The 27,359-nt window shown below is 50.0% G+C and overlaps 2 protein-coding genes across 3 annotated transcripts in view; both read left to right on the top strand.

Annotated features, from left to right (window-relative positions):
• LOC136627267 (zinc finger protein 304-like) overlaps nucleotides 1–27,359 on the top strand; it is a 218,256-nt gene that overhangs the window by 64,928 nt on the left and 125,969 nt on the right. The window lies entirely within an intron of this gene.
• Nucleotides 202–25,095, top strand: LOC136627270 (gastrula zinc finger protein XlCGF66.1-like). The gene is made up of 6 exons (XM_066602242.1): nucleotides 202–265; nucleotides 22,555–22,658; nucleotides 22,846–23,001; nucleotides 23,079–23,202; nucleotides 23,282–23,346; nucleotides 24,992–25,095. Exons 2-6 carry the CDS (start codon nucleotides 22,563–22,565, stop codon nucleotides 25,025–25,027), a joined length of 477 nt encoding a protein of 158 aa, XP_066458339.1. The 5' UTR covers nucleotides 202–265; nucleotides 22,555–22,562; the 3' UTR covers nucleotides 25,028–25,095.

The following is a 27,359-nucleotide window of genomic DNA, read 5'->3' as shown; positions in this document are numbered from 1 at the left end:
AGTCTTCTTTCAAACAGCAGTCTCTTCTCTCTCCACAGAACTACATTATAGTAAGCTCCTCCTCTTCCTGTCATGTGACCATTAGACCATGTGACTTCCTGCCCTCCGACCTCCTAGGAGTCCCTCCATTCTAGCAGCCTCTTCTCTCTCCACAGAACTACATTGTAGTAAGCTCCGCCTCTTCCTGTCATGTGACCATAATACATGTGACTTCCTGCCGTCTGACCTCCTATCAGTCCCTCCATTCTAGCATCTCCCAGCTGAGGTCAGTAAATTGGTTATATGTTTAGGATTACTTAGTCCCAGTTCCCGGAAGGTTCCGGCAGCAGTACAGAGTCTCTGGCTGTAGTAACATGTCAGTGCTGGCAGTCCGGCCCCCCATGACACCGCTGCATTGGGGACATTATTGGTGTGGAGATGACGGATGTAAAGCTGATTGGTGGCCAGCAGAGGTCAGTATTGTGCCCAGCGAGGGCCCCGCCCCTCAGCCCCCTGTAATGGGAGGGAGTAAGCTGCTGGGCTTTGGGCGTATTAACCCTATAGTGGCTCACCTGAGCTCTCTGGTGATGTGTGAGGCCGCCGGGAGGACTCAGGGCATTGTTAGTGAGGAATAGAGATGAGCGAGCATGCTTGTCCGAGCTTGATGCTTATCCAGGCAGTAGCATACTCCAAAGTACTTGTTACTGGAGCGAGCACCACGCGATGTTGGAGAACATTTCACCCTCTTCTCCTCACATGTTTTGTGCCTTTTTTTTAGCCAATAAACATGCAGGGAAGGCTTTGGTACCTCCTGCTATGACGTGCCAACCCTGTGCACGTCCATAGCAGTGATTGGCTGGTCGGATCAGGTGATCTATGAGCATAAAAACTCAGGTCACCTGATGCTCGCCTCACACACAGGCTGGATTAGCTGAGGGACAGAGCTGCTGTGAATGAGGGAGAGCGATAGAGTAGGTTAGAAGGAGCGTGTAGGCAGGGATCCATCTGCTAAGAACCCAGCAGTCCTTTATAGGACTACAACTCCTCTGTCACCGAAGGGACAAAAGGTTTCAATAATGATTTGTGAAAACCCTGTGAACCCTCCATGTAGCTGGCAAATCAAGTTCATAAGCCAGCGGGTTTACTACCCGCGTGATGACAAAGGGACCCATGTAACGCGGCACCAGTTTCAAGGACGGAACATTCAATTTGAGATTTCTAGAAGACAAATATACCTTCTGTCCCACCCTGTAAGGTTTAGATACTCACAGACTCCTCCCACTACGCACCTACCCATTTCTCCCAGGTTCTTCTGTACTTCTTTCCATACTCCCCGAAGCGTATCTGTGGCGACATCAGCTGCAGGACAGACAGACGGAGTAGGGATCGCTGTAAGGAAGCGAGGATGCTGACTAGAGATGAGCGAACACCAAAATGTTCGGGTGTTCGTTATTCGGAACGAACTTCCCGCGATGCTCGAGGGTTCGTTTCGAACAACGAACCCCATTGAAGTCAATGGGCGACCAGAACATTTTTGTATTTCGCCGATGCTCGCTAAGGTTTTCATGTGTGAAAATCTGGGCAATTCAGGAAAGTGATGGGAATGACACAGAAACGGATAGGGCAGGCGAGGGGCTACATGTTGGGCTGCATCTCAAGTTCCCAGGTCCCACTATTAAGCCACAATAGCGGCAAGAGTGGGCCCCCCCCCCCAACAACTTTTACTTCTGAAAAGCCATCATTAGCATGGCATACCTCTGCTAAGCACCACACTACCTCCAACAAAGCACAATCACTGCCTGCATGACACTCCGCTGCCACTTCTCCTGGGTTACATGCTGCCCAACCGCACCCCCTCCCCCCCACAGCGCACACCAAACTGTCCCTGCGCAGCCTTCAGCTGCCCTCATGCCACACCACCCTCATGTCTATTTAGAAGTGCGTCTGCCACGACGAGGGACCGCAGGCACACACTGCACAGGGTTGGCACGGCTAGGCAGCGACCCTCTTTAATAGGGGCGGGGCGATAGCCCACAATGCTGTACAGAAGCAATGAGAAATAGAATCCTGTGCCACCGCCATCAGGAGCTGCACACCTGGGCATAGCAATGGGGAACCTATGTGCCACACACTATTCATTCTGTCAAGGTGTCTGCATGCCCCAGTCAGACTGGTAATATGCACCTTAACAGTACCCGCGTTGGTGGTAATGTGGTGGTGACTGCGGACCTAGTAGCACGGTTGTATTTTGTTGGTTTTCGGAATGTGGCCAGGATTAAGTAGGCCGTGGCGGGGGGATGGTGGGGGGGCTCTCTTGTAGTGTCGGTAAAGGTGAAATTCTTGGACTGCCACCAGACGAACCAATGCAAAGGCATTTGCCAACAATGTTTTCCCTGTTGGAGGAGGAGGGGGATGTTTTTGAGGCACTACGTGTCCTCTCCACGTGTCCGTGGTTATATGCACCTTAACAGTAACCGCGTTGGTGGTAATGTGGTGGTGACTGCGGACCTAGTAGCACGGTTGTATTTTGTTGGTTTTCGGAATGTGGCCAGGATTAAGTGGGCCGTGGCGGGGGGATGGTGGGGGGGCTCTCTTGTAGTGTCGGTAAAGGTGAAATTCTTGGACTGCCACCAGACGAACCAATGCAAAGGCATTTGCCAACAATGTTTTCCCTGTTGGAGGAGGAGGGGGATGTTTTTGAGGCACTACGTGTCCTCTCCACGTGTCCGTTCCATGTCAGCAATAGTAGCACTCAAGACAGGCCCCAGTAACAATTCTGAAGCAGCAGTATAGCGGGAGCGCAGTCTTCGTTCCATGTAAGCAATAGTAGCACTCAAGACAGGCCCCAGTAACAATTCCGAAGCAGCAGTATAGCGGGAGCGCAGTCTTCGTTCCATGTAAGCAATAGTAGCACTCAAGACAGGCCCCAGTAACAATTCTGAAGCAGCAGTATAGCGGGAGCGCAGTCTTAGTTCCATTTCAGTAGCCTTAGTATAGCCAAGGCACAAGTGACATTTATGTAGCTAAAGTGTAGGCCAACCCCACACACCTTTCTGTACCATGAGTGCAGGCGAAGAACATAGAAATTACTATGATTACACTGTAGGTGAGGGCCCCAAAAAATTGGTGTACCAACAGTACTAATGTACCTCAGTAAAAATTGGCCATGCCCAACCAAGATGGCAGGTGAATCGCTTTGGTTAATGTGGCTTAAGTGGTAACTAGGCCTGGAGGCAGCCCAGTGTAACGAAAAATTGGTTAAAGCTCCAACGCTTTTAAGCTAATTGAAACTTATAAAAATTGTTCTGAAAAATTATTTGAGTGAGCCTTGTGGCCCTAAGAAAAATTGCCCGTTCAGCGTGATTACGTGAGGTTTCAGGAGGAGGAGCAGGAGGAGGAGGAGGAGGAATATTAGACACAGATTGATGAAGCAGAAATGTCCCCGTTTTGGATGGTGAGAGAGAACGTAGCTTCCATCCGCGGGTGCAGCCTACGTATTGCTTACGTATCGCTGCTGTCCGCTGGTGGAGAACAGAAGTCTGGGGAAATCCAGCCTTTGTTCATCTTGATGAGTGTTAGCCTGTCGGCACTGTCGGTTGACAAGCGGCTACGCTTATCTGTGATGATTCCCCCAGCCGCACTAAACACCCTTTCCGACAAGACGCTAGCCGCAGGACAAGCAAGCACCTCAAGGGCATACAGGGCTAGTTCAGGCCACGTGTCCAGCTTCGACACCCAGTAGTTGTAAGGGGCAGAGGCGTCACCAAGGATGGTCGTGCGATCCGCTACGTACTCCCTCACCATCCTTTTACAGTGCTCCCGCCGACTCAGCCGTGACTGGGGAGCGGTGACACAGTCTTGGTGGGGAGCCATAAAGCTGGCCAGGCCCTTAAAGACTGTTGCACTGCCTGGGATGTACATGCTGCTCGATCTACGCACATCCCCTGCTACCTTGCCCTCGGTACTGCGCCTTCTGCCACTAGCGCTGTCGGCTGGGAATTTTACCATCAGCTTGTCCGCAAGGGTCCTGTGGTATAGCAACACTCTCGAACCCCTTTCCTCTTCGGGAATCAGAGTGGGCAGGTTCTCCTTATACCGTGGATCGAGCAGTGTGTACACCCAGTAATCCGTCGTGGCCAGAATGCGTGCAACGCGAGGGTCACGAGAAAGGCATCCTAACATGAAGTCAGCCATGTGTGCCAGGGTACCAGTACGCAACACATGGCTGTCCTCACTAGGAAGATCACTTTCAGGATCCTCCTCCTCCTCCTCCTCCTCCTCAGGCCATACACGCTGAAAGGATGACAGGCAATCAGCCGGTGTACCGTCAGCAGCGGCCCAAGCTGTCTCTTCCCCCTCCTCCTCATCCTCCTCATGCTCCTCCTCCTCCTCCTGTATGCGCTGAGAAATAGACAGGAGGGTGCCCTGACTATCCAGCGGCATACTGTCTTCCCACGCCCCCGTTTCCGAGCGCAAAGCAGCTGCCTTTATGGTTTGCAGGGAATTTCTCAAGATGCATAGCAGAGGAATGGTGACGCTAATGATTGTAGCATCGCCGCTCACCACCTGGGTAGACTCCTCAAAATTACCAAGGACATGGCAGATGTCTGCCAACCAGGCCCACTCTTCTGAAAGGAATTGAGGAGGCTGACTCCCACTGCGCCGCCCATGTTGGAGTTGGTATTCGACTATAGCTCTACGTTGTTCATAGAGCCTGGCCAACATGTGGAGCGTAGAGTTCCACCGTGTGGGCACGTCGCACAGCAGTCGGTGCACTGGCAGCTTAAAGTGATGTTGCAGGGTGCGCAGGGTGGCAGCGTCCGTGTGGGACTTGCGGAAATGTGCGCAGAGCCGGCGCGCCTTTACGAGCAGGTCTGACAAGCGTGGGTAGCTTTTCAGAAACCGCTGAACCACCAAATTAAAGACGTGGGCCAGGCATGGCACGTGCGTGAGGCTGCCAAGCTGCAGAGCCGCCACCAGGTTACGCCCGTTGTCACACACGACCATGCCCGGTTGGAGGCTCAGCGGCGCAAGCCAGCGGTCGGTCTGCTGTGTCAGACCCTGCAGCAGTTCGTGGGCCGTGTGCCTCTTATCGCCTAAGCTGAGTAGTTTCAGCACGGCCTGCTGACGCTTGCCCACCGCTGTGCTGCCACACCGCGCGACACCGACTGCTGGCGACATGCTGCTGCTAACACATCTTGATTGCGAGACAGAGGAGGAGGAGGAGGGTGCTTTAGTGGAGGAAGCATACACCTCCGCAGATACCAGCACCGAGCTGGGGCCCGCAATTCTGGGGGTGGGTAGGACGTGAGCGGTCCCAGGCTCTGACTCTGTCCCAGCCTCCACTAAATTCACCCAATGTGCCGTCAGGGAGATGTAGTGGCCCTGCCCGCCTGTGCTTGTCCACGTGTCCGTAGTTAAGTGGACCGTGGCAGTAACCGCGTTGGTGAGGGCGCGCACAATGTTGCGGGAGACGTGGTCGTGCAGGGCTGGGACGGCACATCGGGAAAAGTAGTGGCGACTGGGAACTGAGTAGCGCGGGGCCGCCGCCTCCATGATACTTTTGAAGGACTCAGTTTCCACAACCCTATACGGCAGCATCTCAAGGCTGATGAATTTTGCTATGCGGACGGTTAACGTTTGAGCGTGCGGGTGCGTGGCGGCGTACTTGCGCTCGAACACTTGCGCAAGCGACGGCTGAACGGTGCGCTGAACTACACTGCTGGATGGGGCCGAGGACAGCGGAGATGAGGGTGTGGGTGCAGGCCATGAGGCGGTAGTGCCTGTGTCCTGAGAGGGGGGTTGCATCTCAGTGGCAGGTTGGGGCACAGGGGGAGAGGCAGGGGTGCAAACCGGAGGCGGTGAACGGCCTTCGTCCCACCTTGCGGGGTGCTTGGCCATCATATGTCTGCGCATGGTGGTGGTGGTGAGGCTGTTGGTGTTGGCTCCCCGGCTGAGCTTTGCGCAACAAAGGTTGCACACCACTGTTCGTCGGTCGTCAGGCGTCTCTGTGAAAAACTGCCAGACCTTAGAGCACCTCGGCCTCTGCAGGGTGGCATGGCGCGAGGGGGCGCTTTGGGAAACACTTGGTGGATTATTTGGTCTGGCCCTGCCTCTACCCCTGGCCCTGGCCACCGCACTGCCTCTTGCAACCTGCCCTGCTGATGCCCTTGACTCCCCCTCTGAAGACCTGTCCTCCTGAGTAAGCGTTGCACACCAGGTGGGGTCAGTCACCTCATCGTCCTGCTGCTCTTCCTCCGAATCCTCTGTGCGCTGCTCCCTTGGACTTACTGCCCTTACTACTACCTCACTGCAAGACAACTGTGTCTGATCGTCATCGTCCTCCTCACCCACAGAAAGTTGTTGAGACAGTTGGCGGAAGTCCCCAGCCTCTTCCCTCGGACCCCGGGAACTTTCGAATGGTTGGGCATCAGTGACGATAAACTCCTCTGGTGGGAGAGGAACCGCTGCTGCCCAATCTAAGCAGGGGCCCGAGAACAGTTACTGGGAGTGTTCCCGCTCCTGAGCAGGTGTCATTGTAGTGGAGTGAGGAGGCTGGGAGGAAGGAGGAGCAGCAGACAGAGGATTCGGATTTGCAGCAGTGGACGGCGCAGAACTGCGTGTTGACGATAGGTTGCTCGAAGCACTTTCTGCCATCCAGGACAGGACCTGCTCACACTGCTCATTTTCTAATAACCGTCTCCCGCGTGGACCCATTAATTGGGCGATGAATGTGGGGACGCCAGAAACGTGCCTCTCTCCTAATCGCGCAGCAGTCGGCTGCGACACACCGGGATCAGGAGCTCGGCCTGTGCCCACACCCTGACTTGGCCCTCCGCGTCCTCGGCCGCGTCCACGTCCTCTAGGCCTACCCCTACCCCTCAGCATGCTGTATTACCAGTGATTTGATTTCACAGGCAGGAAATAAATTGGCGCAAGACTGCAGGCCAAATATAATTTTTTCCCTTTTTGGAAAACGAAAGGCCCCACTGCCTCTAGTGAATGAATAATCTAAGTTTAATAACTGTGCTGTGTCCCTGCTAATGTGTCACAGAACGTGAGGGTAGCAGAGTTATTATAACTCTTGGAGAGCAGGTATTTTTTTCCCAATTAAGGAAAGCAAATGGCGAAGCCAGCAGTAAAGCGTAGCTGGGTGCGTCTGATTTAGCAATGTTGTTCAAGCAGCTCACACGTGTCCACCGCCCTTAGGACGGACAGAGGCTGGACAAATAGATTTGTTTTCAGTTTTTTTCCACCAAAAGGCAGCACTGCGTATATTCAATGAACATGAGAAGTTTAATAACTGTGCTGTGTCCCTGCTAATGTGTCACAGAACGTGAGGGTAGCAGAGTTATTATAACTCTTGGAGAGCAGGTATTTTTTTCCCAATTAAGGAAAGCAAATGGCGAAGCCAGCAGTAAAGCGTAGCTGGGTGCGTCTGATTTAGCAATGTTGTTCAAGCAGCTCACACGTGTCCACCGCCCTTAGGACGGACAGAGGCTGGACAAATAGATTTGTTTTCAGTTTTTTTCCACCAAAAGGCAGCACTGCGTATATTCAATGAACATGAGAAGTTTAATAACTGTGCTGTGTCCCTGCTTATGTGTCACAGAACGTGAGGGTAGCAGAGTTATTATAACTCTTGGAGAGCAGGTATTTTTTTCCCAATTAAGGAAAGCAAATGGCGAAGCCAGCAGTAAAGCGTAGCTGGGTGCGTCTGATTTAGCAATGTTTTTCACGCAGCTCACACGTGTCCACCGCCCTTAGGACGGACAGAGGCTGGACAAATAGATTTGTTTTCAGTTTTTTTCCACCAAAAGGCAGCACTGCGTATATTCTATGAATAATAACTGTGTTGTGGCCCTGCCTATACAATTCTTTCCCTGCAGTATCAATGGAGGGTGCAATGGTCTGCAGAGGCGATTTTGAGAAGCAAAAAAAAAATGCAGCACAGCTAACAGCAGCCTGGACAGTACTGCACACGGATAAATATGGCCCTAGAAAGGACCGTTGAGGTTCTTGAAGGCTACACTCACTCCTAACACTCTCCCTGCCTATGCAGCACTTCTGTCCCTAATGCCGGGTGCAACGCTCTGCAGAGGCGATTTTGAGAAAAAAAAATTTGCCACTGCTAACAGCAGCCAACACACAGCTATCAGTGGCCCTAATAAGGACCTTTGGGGGGTCTTGAAGCCTACACTAACTACCAATTCTTTCCCTACAGCAGCTCCGGTACAAACAGCACTGTCCCTCATCTAACTCACACCGCATCTGAGGCGAACCGCGGGAGGGGCCGACTTTTATGTTCGGGTGACACCTGATCTCCCCAGCCACTCACAGCAGGGGGGTGGTATAGGGCTTGAACGTCACAGGGGGAAGTTGTAATGCCTTCCCTGTCTTTCAATTGGCCAGAAAAGCGCGCTAACGTCTCAGGGAAGGAAGTGAAAGTAACCAGAACACCGCACGGTGTTCGTTACGAATAACGAACATCCCGAACACCCTAATATTCGCACGAATATCAAGCTCGGACGAACGCGTTCGCTCATCTCTAATGCTGACCATATACACACAGGAATGGAGATACCCCAGTGGAGGAACAAGTACGGTTGCTTAGCGCAAACTCTGCCAGCGGCAGGAACTCTGCCCACTGATGAGCCTTCTCACTGGCAAACGACCATAAATATTGCACTAAATCCTGTTTCTTCCGCTCCGTCTGACCATTAGTTTGCGGGTTGAATGCTGACGAGAAGGAAAGCGACGTTCCCAGGTTTCTACAGAAGGCTCGCCAAAACTGCGCAACAAACTGAACCCAGCGATCAGATATGATGTTTTGGGGAACCCCATGTAGGCGAATGATTTCTTTACAAAAATCTTGGAAAATTCTATTGTAGAAGGTAGCTTCTTTAGTGCCACAAAATGTGCCATCTTTGAGAAACTGTCTACAACAACTAGGATCGTGGTGAACTTCTGAGACTCAGGTAGATCGGTGATAAAATCTACCGATAAATGCAACCACGGATGAAAAGGCATCGGTAACGGTCTCGACGGCCCCTCCGGACAACGACGCCGACTTTTACTGCGTGCACAGACAGAGCATCCCTTAACAAAGTCCCGGATCTCCTGAGACATGCCTGGCCACCAGTAGTGTCTAGTACAAAGATCCAGAGTCCCCTGAAACCCCGGATGGCCTGCGAGAACAGATGAGTGAGACTCTTCAATGACTCTAAGACGCAAGGGCTCTGGCACAAACCATCTGCCCTCCAGCAGCGTCCTGCTGATAATGTTGTAGATGAGGGACAAGATCAGATCCTACAGCTGCCACCACCTCCCCAGGTGACAAGATATTCTCGGGAGCCACTGTCTCACTTTCCAGGGAACCGAAACTCCATGAGAGAGCGTCTGCCTTCACGCCTGGAATATATGTAACGAAGAGATTAAACCTGGTGAAAAACAATGCCCACCTGGCCTGACGAGCTGTGAGTCTCTTAGCATTGGCAAGATATAACAAGTTTTAATGATCAGTATATAGGGTAATGGGATGCCTAGCCCCCTCAAGATAGTGACGCCACTCTTCTAGAGACCACTTAATCGCCAATAACTCACGATTACCCACGTCGTAGTTACGTTCCGCCAAACTGAACTTCCATGAAAAGAACGCACATGGGCAATACCCAGATCTCCCGCTGATTTCCTGAGACAATACACACCCCGTCCCCGCCCCCACCTCAGGTGCATCGACCTCAAGGAAGAACGGCTGCCGCGCATCAGGCTGTACTAGCATCGGGGCAGCAGTAAATTCCCTTTTGTAACGACTAAAAGCAAGTCAGCCCCCTTCTTGGTAAGATCGCTCAGGGGTTGCGCAATAACCGAATAATTTTTAATGAATTTATGGTAAAAATGTGCAAACCCTAGGAACCGCTGGAGAGCTTTCAGGTTATCTGTTCTAACCCATTGGGAGATTGCTGCCACATTATCAGACTCCATTTCAATCTCCGCAGGTCGGCAACCTCACACACGTGCCATGCCTGGCCCACGTCTTCAATCTGGTGGTTCAGCGGTTTCTGAAAAACTACCCGCACTTATCTGACCTGCTCGGCAAGGTGCGCCGCGTCTGCGCACATTTCTGCAAGCCCACCACGGACGCTGCCACCCTGCGGACCCTGCAACATCGGTTTAATCTGCCAGAGCACTGACTTCTGTGCGAAGTGCCCACACGGTGGAATTCTACACTCCACATGTTGGCCAGGCTGTATGAGCAGCATAGAGCAATAGTGGAATACGAACTCCAACATGGGCGGCGTAGTGGGAGTCAGCCTCCCCAATTCTTTACCGAGGAGTGGGCCTGGATGGCAGACATCTGCCAGGTCCTCGGAAACTTTGAGGAGTCTACCCAGATGGTGAGTGGCGATGCTGCAATCTTTAGCGTCACCATTCCTCTGCTATGCCTGCTGAGAAGTTCGCTGCAAAGCATAAAGGCTGACGCTTTGCGGTCAGAACAGGAGACGGGGGAAGAGAGTATGTCGCTTGATAGAGCACCGTGATGTCTATATCTCAGCGAGTTTTGGAGGAGGAGGAGGAGGGGGAGGAGCTGAAGGAGGAGGGGGAAGAGACAGCTGGGCCCACTGCAGAGGGCACCCATGCTGCTTGCCTCCCATCTGTTCAGCGTGTATGGCCTGTGGACGAGGAGGAGGAGGATCCTGAAAGTGATCTTCCTAGTGAGGACAGCCATGTCTTGGATACTGGCACACATGGCTGACTTCATGTTAGGCTGACTTTCTCGTGACCCTCGTGTTATACGCATTCTGGCCACTACAGATTACTGGGTGTACACCCTTCTCGACCCACGGTAAAAGGAGAACCATTCCACTCTTATTCGCAAAGAGAAAAGGGGTTCAAGAGTGATGCAATACCACAGGGCCCTGCTGGACAAACTGATGGTAAACTTCCCATCTGACAGCGCTAGCGGCAAAAGGCGCAATTCCAAAGGGCCAAGTAGCAGGGGAGGAGCGCAGATCAGGCAGCATGTTCAGCGCAGCAGGGGAATGCTCTCCAAGGCCTTTGCCTTTATGGCTCCCCAGCAAGACTGCATCACCACTCCCCAGCCAAGGCTGAGTCGGAGGGAGCACTGTAAAAAGATAGTGAGGGAGTACGTAGCTGATCGTACCACCGTCCTCCATGATGCCTCAGCTCCATACAACTATTGGGTGTCAAAGCTGGACACGTGGCACGAACTTGCGCTGTATGCCCTGGAGGTGCTTGCTTGCCCTGCCGCTAGCATCTTGTCAGAGAGAGTGTTTAGTGCAGCTGGGGGAATCATCACGGACAAGCGTACGCACCTGTCAACTGACAGTGCCGACATGCTTACACTCATAAAGATGAACAAAGCCTGGATTTCCCCAGACTTCTCTTCTCCACCAGCGGAAAGCAGTGGAACCTAAAGAATCTTTTCGCTGCAACCGCAGATAAAAGCACTCATCTGTATCACCGGGAAAACGGGGCATTTATCTTTTGTCAATCTGTCTCTGACATTAGTCCTCCTCCTGCTACTGCTCCCCCAGAAACAACGTCATTGCGCTAAACAGTCAATTTGTCTGCGGCCCACAAGGCTCATCTACATCCACCGTTTTTTTTTACAATTTTTCTAAGTTTCAAAAGAATTGAGACTGTAACATGAACCAATTTTTTCACAGGGCTGCCTCCAGACTCTGTTACAATTTAAGCAACAGTGAGCTGTATCTTCAAAAATATATTTATGGGTTTCACCTGCTCTCTCAGTTGATAAATATTTCAGAGATACATTTGTACTCTTGGTACACTAATTTTTCGGGCCCACGCCTACACTCTTATCCAACTAATTTTTCCGGCCTTTGCCTACGCTCATGGTACCCCAATGTTTGAGGTTGGCTTATACTATTACTACAGAAATTTTACTGGGGTCTGCTTGCCTGCCTATACTTCTGCTACGAGGAAGTTACAGGGGTCTGCCTATACTGCTGCCACTTGAATGTTGCAGGGGTCTGCCTATACTTCTGCTACAGAAATGTTACTGGGATCTGTCTATAGTGTTACTACTGAAATGATACAGGGGTCTGCGTATACTTTTGCTACATAACTGTTACTGGGGTCTGCCTATACTTCTGCTACAAGAATGTTACTGGGGTCTTCCTATACTTCTGCCACGTAAATGTTACAGGGGTCTGCCTATACTGCTGCTACAGAAATGGTACTAGGGTCTGCCTATACTGCTACTACAGAAATGTTACAGGGGGTCTGCGTATACTTCTGCCACATAAATGTTACAGGGGTCTGCCTATACTGCTGCCACCTAAATGTCACAGGAGTCTGCCTACACTTCTGCTACAAGAATGTTACTGGGGTCTGCCTATACTTCTGCCACGTAAATGTTACAGGGGGTCTGTGTATACCTCTGCTACAAAAATGGTACTAGGGTCTGCCTATCCTTCTGCTACAGAAATGTACAGGGGTCTGCTTATACTGCTGCTACAGAAACGTTACTGGGGTCTGCCTATACTGTTACTACAGAAATGTTACTCGGGTCTGTCTATACTGTTACTACAGAAATGTTACTCGGCTCTGTCTATACTGTTACAACAGAAATGTTACTGGGGTCTGTCTATACTGTTACTACAGAAATGTTACTCGGCTCTGTCTATACTGTTACAACAGAAATGTTACTGGGGTCTGCCTGTACTGCTGCTACTGAAATGTTACAGGGGTCTGCCTATACTGCTGCTACTGAAATGTTACAGGGGTCTGCCTATACTGCTGCTACTAAAATGTTACAGGGGTCTGCCTATACTGCTGCTACTGAAATGTTACAGGGGTCTGCCTATACTGCTGCTACTGAAATGTTACAGGGGTCTGCCTATACTGCTGCTACTGAAATGTTACAGGGGTCTGCCTATACTGCTGCTACTGAAATGTTACAGGGGTCTGCCTATACTGCTGCTACTGAAATGTTACATGGGTTTGCCTATACTGCTGCTACTGAAATGTTACAGGGGTCTGCCTATACTGCTGCTACTGAAATGTTACAGGGGTCTGCCTATACTGCTGCTACTGAAATGTTACAGGGGTCTGCCTATACTGCTGCTACTGAAATGTTACAGGGGTCTGCCTATACTGCTGCTACTGAAATGTTACAGGGGTCTGCCTATACTGCTGCTACTGAAATGTTACAGGGGTCTGCCTATACTGCTGCTACTGAAATGTTACAGGGGTCTGCCTATACTGCTGCTACTGAAATGTTACAGGGGTCTGCCTATACTGCTTCTACTGAAATGTTACAGGGGTCTGCCTTTACTGCTGCTGCTACAGAAACTTTACTGGGGTCTGCCTATACTGTTACTACAGAAATGTTACTCTTGTCTCCCTAGACTTCTGCAACATAACTGTTACTGGGGTCAGCTTATACCTTTGCTACAGGAATATTACAGGGGTCTGTGTATACTATGGGTGCACTAAGTCTCACCATCGCGGTGTTCTACCTATCTGGCCCGAAAAAAAACCACACACTGACTAGGGCATGGCGTGTGGGCCGCAGCCAACATGTATTTCCTCTCATGTAACCTCAGCTATCCGGGGCACTGCAATGGGATTTCTTTCTGTACCATCTGTGTGTTCATGCTAGCCATCCATGCTGCGGGTGCACACAGACTTGCCATAGCAGAGTTGTACCTGCCTGGCACTTTAAAACAAAAACCAGAATGTCTAGGGCATGGCGTGTGGGCCGCAGCCAACATGTATTTCCTCTCACGTAACCTCAGCTATCCGGGGCACTGCAATGGGATTTCTTTCTGTACTGTCTGTGGGTTCCTGCTAGCCACCCATGCTGCGGGTGCACACAGACTTGCCATGGCGGAGTTGTACCTGTCTGTCCCCAAAACACTGAAAGACTTGGGTAGGGTGCAGAGTGCAGATGGTTTACCCCTTGCGTTGTCGATGAGGTATCCGACACCTAAACAGAATGAGTAGTGTGTGGACACATGGAGTCCCTATTGCTATGTCACTCAAAGCACCTTGGGTCACACAAGGTGTTTGCTGGGACAGAGGCTGACCCAGGGCCCGCTCACATACTTCCCACACAGAGTATTGCTGCATTGTGGAGATGTGTAGAAGTGCTGGGCTGGCAGCGGACTCCCCTTTATGCCCACATTTGCAGCTCCTGAAGGAGGTGGCAAAGGATTGGAATGAAGATGGAATGTCAATCTATTATCAATTCTCAACAGCATTGTGGGCTATTCCCCCCCACCACCACCACCACCACCACCCCTCCCCTGCTTTTCGAAGAGGGTCACTGCCTGGCCCTGCCAACCCCCTGCAGTGTGTGCCTCTGGTTCTTCTTCATGGCAGACGCACTTATAAATAGACATGAGGGCGGTGTGGCTATGAGGCCAGCTTGTGGCATGAGGACAGCTGAAGACTGCGCAGGGGCACTTTTGCGTGCGCTGCGGACGCAGGGTCGTGCGTTCGCGGGGTAGGGTTGGACAGCATGTAACCCAGGATAAGAGGCAGCGGTGTGTCCCGCAGGCAGTGATTGTGCTTGGTTGGAGGTAGTGTGGTGCTTAGCTAAGTTGTGCCTTGCTAATGAGGGTTTGTCCGAAGTAAAAATTGTTAGGGGGGGGGCACTCTTGCCGCTATTGTGGCTTAATAGTGAGACCTGGGAACCTGAGATGCAGCCCTGCATGTTGCCCCTTGCCTGCCCTATCCATTTCTGTGGCGTTTCCATCACTTTCGTAGGTTTTGCAGATTTTCACAAATGAAAACCTTAGCGAGCATCAGTCATATACAAAAATGCTCGAGTCGCCCATTGACTTCAATGGGGTTCGTTACTCGAAACGAACTCTCGAGCATCGTGGAAAGCTCGACTCGAGCAATGAGCACCCAAGCCTTTTGATGCTCGCTCATCTCTAATGCTAATGAAGCGTATGGGCGTCTCTAACGCTCAGAACCCGAATAAGTAAAAGCCTGACCGGACCAAGTGAAATTCTGGAAGCCAATATTACAGGGCACCAACAACTTAGGGAGTACCTGTGAACCTAGGCGGCTCTCCCGACAGTCACCTAGGATCTGAAGTTTTCTGACTGTTCAGGTTGATGCTGGATCCGCTTTTGAGGACCGGTTGCTACACGATGTCCGGCTTTCCCGCAATAGAGACAGAGACGCTGCGTCATCTGGAACAGTCGCTCTTCCTCGGGACTTAGCTGGTCCACTTCCATAGGCTCGGCACCAGAAGATGGTCTGGGAGGGGTGGGAGCAGGTCTGCTGGATTCCCTCGCTTTGCGGGCCTGATGTTCCTCTTTTCTAGATCTCAGCCTTCTGTCAGCCTTGACTGCCAATTCCATCACCTCATTGAGTGTCACGGGAGCAGGATGGGAAATGAGTAGATGCTTGACAGCGTCAGAAAGACCCAACAAAAACACATCCTTAAATGCACTATCGTTCCAAGAGGTTTCACCAGCATACTGTCTAAATTTAGAGCAATAGTCCTCTACCCACAGCTGCTCCTGACGTAGAGACAAGATGAGATCCCGCCAACCCCACACGGTCCTGCTCATCAAAAATACCTCAAAATTTCCGCAAAAACAAATCAACTGACTGCAGGCAAGCCGAACGCTCGCGTAAGGAGTAGGCACATGTCTGGGGGGCCCCCGAAGTAAGGACATAATCAATCCCACTTTCTGGAACTCCGAGCTGGATGAGCGGGGCCGCATCCGGAAGTACAATCTACATGCCTGCTGAAAAACAAAAAAAACTTGCTCCTCTCCTCTGAAAACACCTCCGGAACAGGACACTTGGGCTCTGGAATAGAAGGGGCAGCAGAAACATGCACTGACTCATGCTGCTCCTGGGCCACCATACGACCAGACAGGTCTTGGATCACGACCACTAACTCCGTCAACTAATTTACGAGGGTATTAATGGCCTCCATCGGAGAGTAAAAACAAAACCCGCTGGGCAATTTTAGGGGCCAGTTATTATGTTACAGTAATCTACCCTGGCTACGCCAGCCTGGGTTGCCCTGGGTCTTACCCGCAACCCCTGTCCCTGCCTACTTGCCTCCACTCCTGGCTAATCCCAGGCGGGCAACTGGGCGGCGGTCCCTACGCTATCTAGGGACCGAGAAGGAATGCTGGCATACCTAGATGAAATGGGTAGAATACAGACAGGACAGGCAGATGATAAATACCAACACGAAACAATACTGACAGTACCGAGAAAGATGGAACAACCTGGCAAAATAAGACTGGCTGACAGAGGCAGGAGACCCACAGATGCAGACTAGCTAGCAACCTGAGGGAAACCAATAACTGGCAGTGATTGCAGTCACTGCCAGACTTTTAAACAGAAGCCTCCACCAAGAGGCGGAGAGAGGGAGACCGCCAATTCCCCATAGCACATCAAAAGGAAGGCTGTGCACAGCAGGTGCATGAGCGCACGGCGCCGCCAGGGCTACCGAACATGCCACCGCGCCGCGAGCCGCCAGCACCATGCCGACCCGGCACCTGCACCCCCGACAGCCAGACCGCAAGCCGGGGGGACGCGCCCCGACCGCGGGACCCAGCACACCGCTGCTTCGGGAGGAGCCGCAACTGCTGCATGGTAACATTCACAGTCTCAGGTTGATGAGGGTGGGGACTTCCAAGTAGTGTCTCAAAAGGTATTTGATGATGATGATGATGATGATGATGAGACACAGTTGTCTGTCAGTGAGGATTCAGAGAAAGAGCTGGTGGATGATGAGGTGACTGATCTGACCTGGGTTATTAAGCCTACTGAAGACAGGTCTTCAGAGGGGGAGGCAAGTGCAGCAGCAGAACAGGTTGGAAGAGGCAGTGGGGTGGCCAGAGGGTGAAGCAGGGCCAGAGCAAGTAATCCCCCAACTGCAAAAGGCTAGGTGTTCAAAGGTCTGGAGGTTTTTTAATGAGAGCGCGGACAAACAATGGTGTGCAACCTGTGCTGCACCAAGATCAGCAGGGGAGCCACGACTACCGCCCTGACCACCACCAGCATGCACAGGCATATGATAGCTAAGCACCCTACGAGGTGGAACGAAGGCCATTCACCACCTGCGGGTCACACCACTGCCTCTTCCCTTGTGTCACTAAGATGCAATCCCCCTCCCAGGATGCAGGCACGAGCGTCTCCCGGCCTGCACCCACCCCTTCACCTGCACAGTCCTCCACTGCCTCCAGCAATGTGTCCCAGCGCAGTGTTCAGCTGTCCATACCCCAAGCATTAGAGCGCAAGCAGAAATATGCAGCCACCCACCCACATGCACAATCACTAAACGTGCATATCTCCAAACTGCTGAGCCTGGAGATGCTGCCATATAGGCTGGTAGAAACTGAGGCTTTCCGCAACCTCATGGCGGCGGCCATCCCTCGCTACTTGGTCCCCAGTCACCACTATTTTTCACGCTGCGCCGTCCCCACCCTACAGCAGCACGTGTCACAGAATATCAACCATGTCCTTACCCACGTGGTTACTGGGAAGGTTCACTTAACCACTGACATGTGGACAAGTGCTGGCGGGCAGGGACACTACATTTCCCTGACGGCACATTGGGTTAACCTGGTGGAGGCTGGGACTGAGTCGGACCCTGGGTCCGCTCACGTGCTACCCACACCTGCTGCCACGGGGAAGCGTCAGCAGGCCGTGCAGAAATTCCTGAGCTTAAGTGACAAGAGGCACACCACGAAAGCTGTTACAGGGTTTGACGGAGAAGACAGATCTGTGGCTTTCACCGCTGAACCTCAAACCATGCATGGTCGTATGTGACAATGGGCGTAACCTGGTGGTGGCTCTGCAGCTTGGCAGACTAACACATGTGCCATGCTTTGCCCACGTGTTCAATCTGGTGGTTCAGTGCTTTCTTAAAAACTACCCCAATTTGTCCGAACTGCTCAGCAAGGTGCGACACGTGTGCGCCCCTTTCCAGAAAGTCCACCACAGATGCTGCCACCCTCAGGACACTGCAACATCGCTTCCAGCTGCCAGTGCACACGCTGGAATTCAACTTTGCACATGTTGACCAGGGTTTATGAGCAGCGTAGAGCCATTGTTGAATACCAGCTGCAACATGGCCTTCAGAGTGCTGGTCAGCCTCCACACTTCTTCACAGAGGAGTAGGCATGGATGTCTGACATTTGTCAGGTGTTAGGAAACTTTGAGGAGTTGACACAAATGGTGAGCGGCGATGCCGCCATTATCAGCGTAACCATCCCGCTGCTTTGCCTGCTGAGAAGGTCGCTGCTAAGTACTAAGTGTTAAGAAAATTGTAGATAAATTCTTCTTACATTAAGGCCGATGCTTGCGGATAGAACAGGAGATGGGGGATGACACTATGTCACTTGATAGCCAGACCATCCTCAGGTCTGTTTCTCAGCACGTAGAGGGGGAAGAGACTGCTGCCCACAGAGGGTACCCATTCGGTCAGCAATCTAGTTACATGTGCTTTTAATCAATTATGTATAGTAGATTGTTTTTCATTGGTTGTGGGTTATGTCTCATTTGTATATTATGATGTGTATGTGTCATTTCACTTGACAAAGACCACAGAAACTGGGTGGTTGAAACGTTGTGCTGTTTTTGCTGGATGGATTAAAGTTTTCTACTTTTGCAATTATTCCCTTGGATGCTGCTTCAACTTTATTACTTTTGGACTTATGTTTTGCGGGATCTTGGACCCAGATTTGGATACTGAAGCGTGCAGATTTGTCTCCACTGGTTCCTCCCTCTTGATGTAGAGGTATAGTGTGTGCTATTGTCACTTTTCAATAGAGTGCAGAGGGTACCCATGCTACTTCCTTCACATCTGTTCAGCATGTATGGGCTGAACAGGAGGAAGAGGACGCCGAGAGTCATTTTCCTCGTGAGGACAGCGATGTGTTGTGTACTGGGACTCTGCCGCACATGGCTGACTGCATGTTAAGCTGCCTCTCCCATGACCCTCACATTAGAGGCATTCCGGCCAACACGGATTACTGGGTGTACACCCTTTTCGACCCATGGTATAAGGAGAGCCTTTCCACTCATTTCTGAAGAGGAAAGGAGTACAAGAGTAATGCTATACCACAAGGCCCTGGTAGAAAAGCTTATACTAAAGTTCCCATCTGACAATGCTAACGGTAGAGGACGTAGTTCAGTGGGTTAACTAGCAGGGGAGACGAGGGGAAGAGACAGCATGTCCAGCACAGGCAGGAGAACACAGTCCAAGGCCTTTGCCAGTTTTATGGCACCCCAGCCAGACTGTGTCACCACTCCCCAGTCTAAGCTGAGTAGGAGAGAACAGTGTAAAAAGATGGTGAGGGAGTACATAGCCGACCGTACCAACATCCTCAGTGAGCCTTCTGCTCCATACAACTATTGTGTGTCAAAGCTGGACATGTGGCACGAACTTGCGCTGTAAGCCTTGGAGGTACTGGCCTGCCCTGCCACTAGTGTGTTATCAGAGATGGTGTTTAGTGCTGCTGGGGGGATTATCACTGATAAGCATACCCGCCTGTCAACTGACAGCGCCGACAGGCTTACACTTATTAGATTAAAACAGCCTGGATTTCCCCAGACTTCTCCACTGGTGGAAAGCAGCTTAACATAAAGTATCTTTACCTGGAACTGGAAAACCATGCACCCTCTATCACCCCAAGAAAGGGTAGAAGTAGCTTGGTCTATCCTTCTCTGATCCTCCTCCTCCTAAACCAGCATGTCGGCATGCTGAACAGCCAATTCTTCAGAGGGCCGAAAGGCTCTGTAAAGGAGCCACCCATCCCCATCCCCATGGGATCTAGTGAAGGGGCTGGAGATGGTGCCTTTGGCCTAGATCTGCGCTGTGGGGCAGTATATAGAGCCATTATGGATGTGAGTAACCGGCCCCCATCCACAAACTTCAGCACCCCTTCTTGAAGAAAATCCCAATGACCTCAGCCGAACGTCGTCTTCCCATCCAAAGCTAGAAGCACAGAAGGCGTACCCAAAGCCGACACCGCCAAAATAACATCCATGTAGCATGGGGTACCGTCTGGTATCCCTTACTACATTCTACTTGGTCCTTATCTACAAGGTTTGGTGTATCCCCAGATAGTCTGTTGGCTAATATGTCCCCATATATGTTTATTGTTTATATCTATATATAACAGGGATATAGGTCTTACATCAGCCAGACAATTGAGGCTTCTGCCAGACTTAGGCCAGGGGATAAGTGCCTTCAGCATCTCCGGGGGACATAGGATAATAAGGGCTTCTGCCAGGCTTAGGCCAGGAGATAAGTGCCTTCAGCATCTCTGGTGGGACATTAGAAAATCAGCGCTTCTGCCAAGCTTAGGCCAGGGGATAAGTGCCTTCAGTATCTCCGGGGGGACATAACCTTTTGTCATTGTTTCTTTGAACTGCTTCGTCAAGTATGAGGCTAGGGTGATTTTGTGGGCTTTCTAATATTCCCCCGTAAGACCGTCTTCTCCCGGGATTTGTTTATCTTTAGGGAATTAATGCAGTTGAGTACTTCAGTCATACTAAATGGTTGTGATGGCGTCTAATTCCTCTGAGCTCGGAGAAGGATGCTGTCAGAAAATGGGTTATATGGTTCTGTGTAGTGGAATCGTCATTGGCTCGGTTATACAATGATTTATAATAGTCCGCCAGTTTATCCACAATTCCTTGTTGTCTTCGGGGTCCTTAATAAATGGAGTGTGAGATCTGGTTGTACGGGCCGTAACTTGTCTTGTAATAGGGCATTTGGGTTGTTGCCCTGCCAATAGTAGGTCCTTTCCCATTTTCCCAAGACCAGGTTGTGTTCGTGAGCCATTCTTGGAGCGGCTGGTGGACAGCGCACATTTCTTCATTTCTTTCTGGAGAATAAGAAGACTTATTAAGTTTGTTTGGTGTACAGAGTCTGGATGGTAGTGACAATAGTAAGGTGGTTCTGTGTTATCGTATGAGGCCTGTCTTAGGAGATGACCTGTCACAACTGCCTTATGGGTGCACCATAGAGTAGAGTCAGGCCCCTCCCCATTGTCATAAAGGTCACAATAGTCTTGTTGCATTGTTAGTGAATGAGGGGCATACTTTAGGGGTTTTAGGATATAGTTGTTCAGACTTTACTAGTTGGGTGGTTGAGTTGTTGCTGGTTCGGCAGTTCTGGGTGATCCGACCGTGTCGTGATATCCATAGTAGTAGAAATGGCCCCAGTGATAAGACCCCTATTCACCAGCATAGTTCTGAGTGGTCGGACCGTGTCGTGATGCCTATAGTAGTAGAAATGACCCCACTAATAAGACCCCTATTCACAGCATAGTTCTGGGTGGTCCGACCGTGTCGTGATGCCTACAGTAGTAGAAATGACCCCACTAATAAGACCTCTAATCGCCACCATGGAATCTATTCAGCTCTATATCTCATTGGAGGTTGTAAATGCCAAATGTCAAACACCGGCAGATCATGGGTGTGGCACTGAGTGTGTCCATAGAATGCCAGAGAGCTTTGTTAAAGTCACCCACCCAAACTAAAGAACCCCCCGTTATATTTTTTTAATGATGGCTGGGACCCTTTTAACACATCTGTGTCGTCTACACTTCGGGCATATATCGCCGCAATGGTAACGCCGTCCTTAATGGTGCCGGATGACAAAGCGCCCATCATCGTCAGTAATGTCCTTCTCCGAGGGGAATGCTGCGGTATATTTACACTCCGCCTCTCTTTTGTGTTGCCGGCAGATCTGCGGGAATAGTTTATGGTGTAATCTGTGTATCCCCTCTAAGGGTTTCCTGAACACACAACATGTCGTCTTCTCAAATGGAGAAATCCTCTGGGAAAAATCCCTATAAATGTTCCGAGTATGCTGCAGTCTTTACTCCAAGAAAATGCCATCCGGATCTCCTAACCGTCAGTGGGGTATGTCTGGCGCTGTTCCAGTTCGGTGTGTACTGCATCCATCAGTGGGGTCTGTCCTGCGCCGTTCTAGTCATTTCCATCTGCGTCCTTCGGTTCCAGTAGTTTAGTAGTTCAGGTCAGAAGCTGTTAGGAGGATTCTGCTGCCCGATGTCCTACATACAACCCAACACGCGCAGACATTGCAGACCTCTAGATTGGGCTCTACAAAACTGTAACAAGCAGCTCTGAACTTGGAGGAGTGTCAGCGGGGTGGTTGCTGATGAGTTCTCCCTGCCTGGGTTGGTTATCAGTCTAACTGATCCCGGTGAGGAGAGCCCTGTTGGGATTTTGTGGCGCCTGTATTTCATACTTCATAAAACACATTCCCTTTAATATCTGCTTAAAGGGGTTTTCCCACCACTTGCTTCACAACCGCTCTGTACTTCCTGGTTGCTGCTGACCAGAACATGTGACTGCTGCGGCCAACCACTGGCCACAGCACTGACCACCTATAGCCCGTGACTGGCTCCAGCAGTCACGTGTCCTGGTCAGCAGCCACGAGGGAGGACATGGGTTGTAAGCAGTTTCAAGTAAGGCGAAAAACTTATAAATGTTTCCTTATTATCTCCAGTAAAATTATTGTTGTTTTTTGTTTTTTTTCCATTGTTTCATATTCTTTCCCTTCAGGTCCCTACATGATTGATTCATCAAAGATGGAGGAGGACAGAAACAAGATGGCAGAAAGTGTATTACATCTCACCCTAGAGATACTCTTCCAGCTTACTGGGAAGGTGAGAGAGTCTGATGATGTCACTGGAGAGGGGAGAGAGTCTGATGATGTCACTGGGGAGGGGAGAGAGTCTGATGATGTCACATTACATAATTCTTATCTATGGGGATAACAGATGATGTCACTGGAGAGGTGATGGACTCTGGTAATGTCTGTAGTGATATTTATTAATGTCTCCCCATATCCAGGATTACACAGTAGTGAAGAAGACCTCTAGTGATGGATGGGAAAGACCCCTGAGCCCATTCATTGGGCCCCCACCTCACTCACCGATACATGAGAACATCAATGTACAGAAGATCCTAGAGCTCACCCAGAAGATGACGGAGCTGCTGACCAGAGAGGTGATGCTGCGGGGAATGTGGGGGACATTATACAGTAACAGGAGGGTCTGGGTGATGACTGTATATTGTGTTGTCAGGTTCCAATAAGGTGTCAGGATGTCACCGTCTATTTTTCCATGGAGGAATGGGAGTATATAGGAGGACACCGGGATCTGTACAAGGACGTCATGATGGAGGACCACCGGCCGCTGACCTCACCAGGTAATATACATAAATACACATCGCCTGTAATTATCTGTATGTGGGGAATACATTCCATCACTTTCTGTGTTTCCTGCAGTTCCATCCAGTAAGAGGAGACCCCCAGAGAGATGTCCCCATCCTCTTCCTCAACAGGACCATCAGGTAGATGGGGATATTCTCTATGAGGTGTATGGGGGTCGGGAAGGTCTTCAGTCTTATGTCTTCTACTTGTGTAATGAGGACAGTGGAGATGGCAGGATGACCGCTGACCAGAGACAATAGATCAGTTGTGTCAGACTCTTCTTCACCGAGGGCCACATCAGCGTTATGGCCGCCTACAAGAGGCTGATTGTAATTGTAAGGACTGTGTTTAGTAGCCCTCCCTCATGCAGGTCGGACGTGGTGCCATGTCCCAGACTCTATTAAGGGTTATCAGGCCTAGATATAGGTTAGACTGTCAGTCCTGCGGTATGTAGAGGGGTCCGCAGTCACCAGCTGGACACATAAACCTTATGAGCATTTAACCCCCCGCAGTGTGTGCCGTCCAACGGGTTACATGTGACTGTAAATGAGGTAGCCGGCCGGGTTCACCGGGGACCTTAAGTATGATGTGTGTGCATTAAATGAAGGCCTTGGGGAAGGAATCATCAAGGTTCGCTTTTACTAAAACTTCATCATTTTTTTGGATGTTTCAGTTGGTCCAAACCTGTCCCCTCTTCTCTAAGAGAGATTGGAGCAAAGGGTTCAGGATTTAATGCAGTTGGGAACAGTTGTCCCAGGTCCGGTAGAGGAGCAGTTTTTTGGTGGTTCTTCTTCTTTATTTTTGCTTTCCAAGCCTAACGGTTCCTTTGATACTTAATTTAAAATCCCTTAATTAGTATAAATCTGATTTTTAATTTAAAATGGAAACTTTTAGGTCCACAATTCCCCTAATCAGTCAGGATCGCGTCATGTGTACAATTGACCTATAAGTAAGACGCCTACTACCATATTCCCATCATACCAAAAATATCTCAGATTTGCAGTTAAAATGGGTTCAAAAGTCGCCCACTTTCAGTTTGTCTGCCTTTTGGTATTTCTTCTGCTCCTAGAATATTTTCCAAGATTATGATTGAGCCGACTGGCTTTCTCTGAGGTATATTGGGGATTAATATTCATTCCTTATCTCGATGACCTTCTAATTGTCTCGGACAGCTTGGACTCTATGAAGGGTCACCGGGGCAGATACTTTAACTACTTTCTAAGTTGGCTTATCACCGTTGAGAAGTCCAGCCTAAAGCCGGACACTCAGATGATTTTTCTTGGGGATCTCAAAACGTTACTCCTCAATCAAAAAGGGAAAATATTCTCCTCTATTAGTAGAATAAAGATTTTGTCTCTATAAGAGAAGGAATGAAGGTTCTCGGTGAAATGTTCGCATGTCTGCCAGTGGTCCCTTGGGTGCAGTTCCACGCCTCTCCAGCAGGAGATCCTGGCTATATGGGATAGAAAGAAATAGTCGTTAGACAATTTGCCTCCCCACTAAAAAATCCCTAGAGTGGTGGGTGTCGCCCCGTAAGCTTAAAAAAGGAGTCCAGTGGTCCCTATTCCCATATATACCGATGCTAGTTGGTGTGGTTGGGGAGCGCAGGAGGCAGATAGGAAAATGTAGGGATTCTGGTTGTCTTACGTTTGCTCTAAACCCTCAAGTTTTAAAAACTTTAGAGCAGTTTGGGAAAAGTTGATTGAAGCAGAAGGCACAGTACGTGGGAAACATGTAAAATATTGTCAGACAACAGAACAGTAGTGTCTTTTCATTTGGCATCAGGGCGGCACCAGACACCCCCATCTTCAATGCCTATGATGAAGAATATTCTCCTGAGCGGAAGACAAAGTAAAGTCCTTATCAGCCCTTCACATAAGAGGCTCCCAGGACACCATAGCAGACTTTCTGAGCTGGAAAAGATTAGACCCAGGAGACTGGTCGCTGAATTGGGATTCGATCTGCTGACGCTCCAGTGGGGTCATCCCAGACAGACCTCTTTGCATCAAAGACGAATTCAAAGTGCTGCAAGTTCTTTAAACCCAGTGGACAATTCCCTGGCAGAGTACACACTCTTCCTGGAATGGGACATGGATTTATCGTATGCTCCCCCCACCCCCACCTTCTCCTTAATCTATCGAGCAGTGCAAGAAATTCAGAACTGCCGGACCAGGGTTATCTTCATTGCCCCAGTGTGACCCAAAAGGCCCTGGCTCTTGTTGTTCTCCTCTCTGATGATTCAGACTCCAATTCCGCTGCCTCTCAGGCAGGACCTTCTGTCCCAGGGCCCAGTATCCTGCCAGGAGATCCACTGGATGAAGCTGATGGCTTGGCTGCTGAGCGGCAGAGATTAAGAGCCCAAGGACTATCGTCCAAGGTAATAAACACTCTCTTAAATAATTGAAAGCTCTACCATCACCATATACTCTAGGGTATTGAGGAGATTGTGTAGCTGGTGCGGATCAAATAGTCCAGACCTGAGCAGCCTGGACCTTACTAAGGGACTCAGCCCTAGATCCCTGCAGGGGGCAGCCCTTAGTTCTTATTTTGACACCCTCCCATAGAGCCCATACAATTGGTATCTCTTAAAACCCTAACCATCAAAGAAGTCTTTTTGGTAGCAATTACAACCGCCAGACAGATTGGTGAGATACGGGCATTATCCTGCAGAGGACCCTACTTAAAGGTGCTTGACGATAGGATAGTCATGAGACTGGATCCCTTCTTTTTTCCCAAAGGGGTGTCGACTTTCTACATGAAGCAGGAAATAACTTTGCCTTCCTTCTGTCAGGATTATAAAGATGACAAGGAGCGATGCCTACATAACCTAGGCATCAGACGTGCAGTCCTAACACGGATTAGGTCTCACAGAGCTTTAGAAGAAAAAAAGTGGCTTCAAAAGGTACCATCGCTAGATGGATCAAAACAGCAATCCAAGAGGCCTATAAAAGCCAGAGGCCTGCCTCCCTCTGAGGGGATAAGAGTCCACTCTACAAGAGCTCTCATAGCCCGAACACAGCAAAAACTCAGAAAACCTGTAAAGTCGCAGTGTGGTCTAGTGTCCACACATTCTCTAAGTAGTATCGCTTGGCTCTCCATTCTAGTAGGGATTTGGCCTTTAGGCAGAAGGTCTTCCAGGTCGTGGCCCGCCGTAATGTTACCATTATAATCTGGTATTGCCTCCATGTGTGCTGCCAGGATGGATTAATCTCACCGTTAATTCCTTTTCCATGAGTCCATCATGACAGCACATACTGACCCACCCTGGTAAACTACTCTATACTATGCATGTAACAGCAACATTAAAAGATTGGGCCACATACCCATTGTGATAGTGTTGAAGCTACTGGAGCATGGTGGTAGGAGGTCGCCTCTTGAACTCTCGTCTTCCTGTCCCAACAAGGTCAAGGGGAGAACCTCCATGTGCGCTGCTATGATGGACTCCTGGAAATGGATTAACAGTAATATTAATCCTAGTTTTTCCCATCCCTGTAACCCTCATATTAATCCTAGTTTTCCCATCCCTGTAGCCCCCATATTAATCCTAGTTTTTCCCATCCCTGTAGCCCCCATATTAATCCTAGTTTTTCCCAGCCCTGTAGCCCCCATATTAATCCTAGTTTTTCCCATTCCTGCAGCCCCCCCATATTAATCCTAGTTTTTCCCATCCCTGTAGCCCCCATATTAATCCTAGTTTTTTCCCATCCCTGTAGCCCCCATATTAATCCTAGTTTTTCCCATCCCTGTAACCCTCATATTAATCCTAGTTTTCCCATCCCTGTAGCCCCCATATTAATCCTAGTTTTTCCCATCCCTGTAGCCCCAATATTAATCCTAGTTTTTCCCAGCCCTGTAGCCCCCATATTAATCCTAGTTTTTTCCCATCCCTGTAGCCCCCATATTAATCCTATTTTTTTCCCAGCCCTGTAGCCCCCATATTAATCCTAGTTTTTCCCATCCCTGTAGCCCTCATATTAATCCTAGTTTTTCCCATCCCTGTAGCCCTCATATTAATCCTAGTTTTTCCCATCCCTGTAGCCCCCATATTAATCCTAGTTTTTCCCATCCCTGTAGCCCTCATGTTAATCCTAGTTTTTCCCATCTCTGTAGCCCCCATATTAATCCTAGTTTTTCCCATCCCTGTAGCCCTCAT

This window comes from Eleutherodactylus coqui, chromosome 5 (genome assembly GCF_035609145.1).
Source record: "Eleutherodactylus coqui strain aEleCoq1 chromosome 5, aEleCoq1.hap1, whole genome shotgun sequence".
Classification (NCBI taxonomy): Eukaryota; Metazoa; Chordata; class Amphibia; order Anura; family Eleutherodactylidae; genus Eleutherodactylus; species Eleutherodactylus coqui.
The sequence above is the reverse complement of the archived record's forward strand: the minus strand, read 5'-3'. Positions and strand labels throughout refer to the sequence as shown.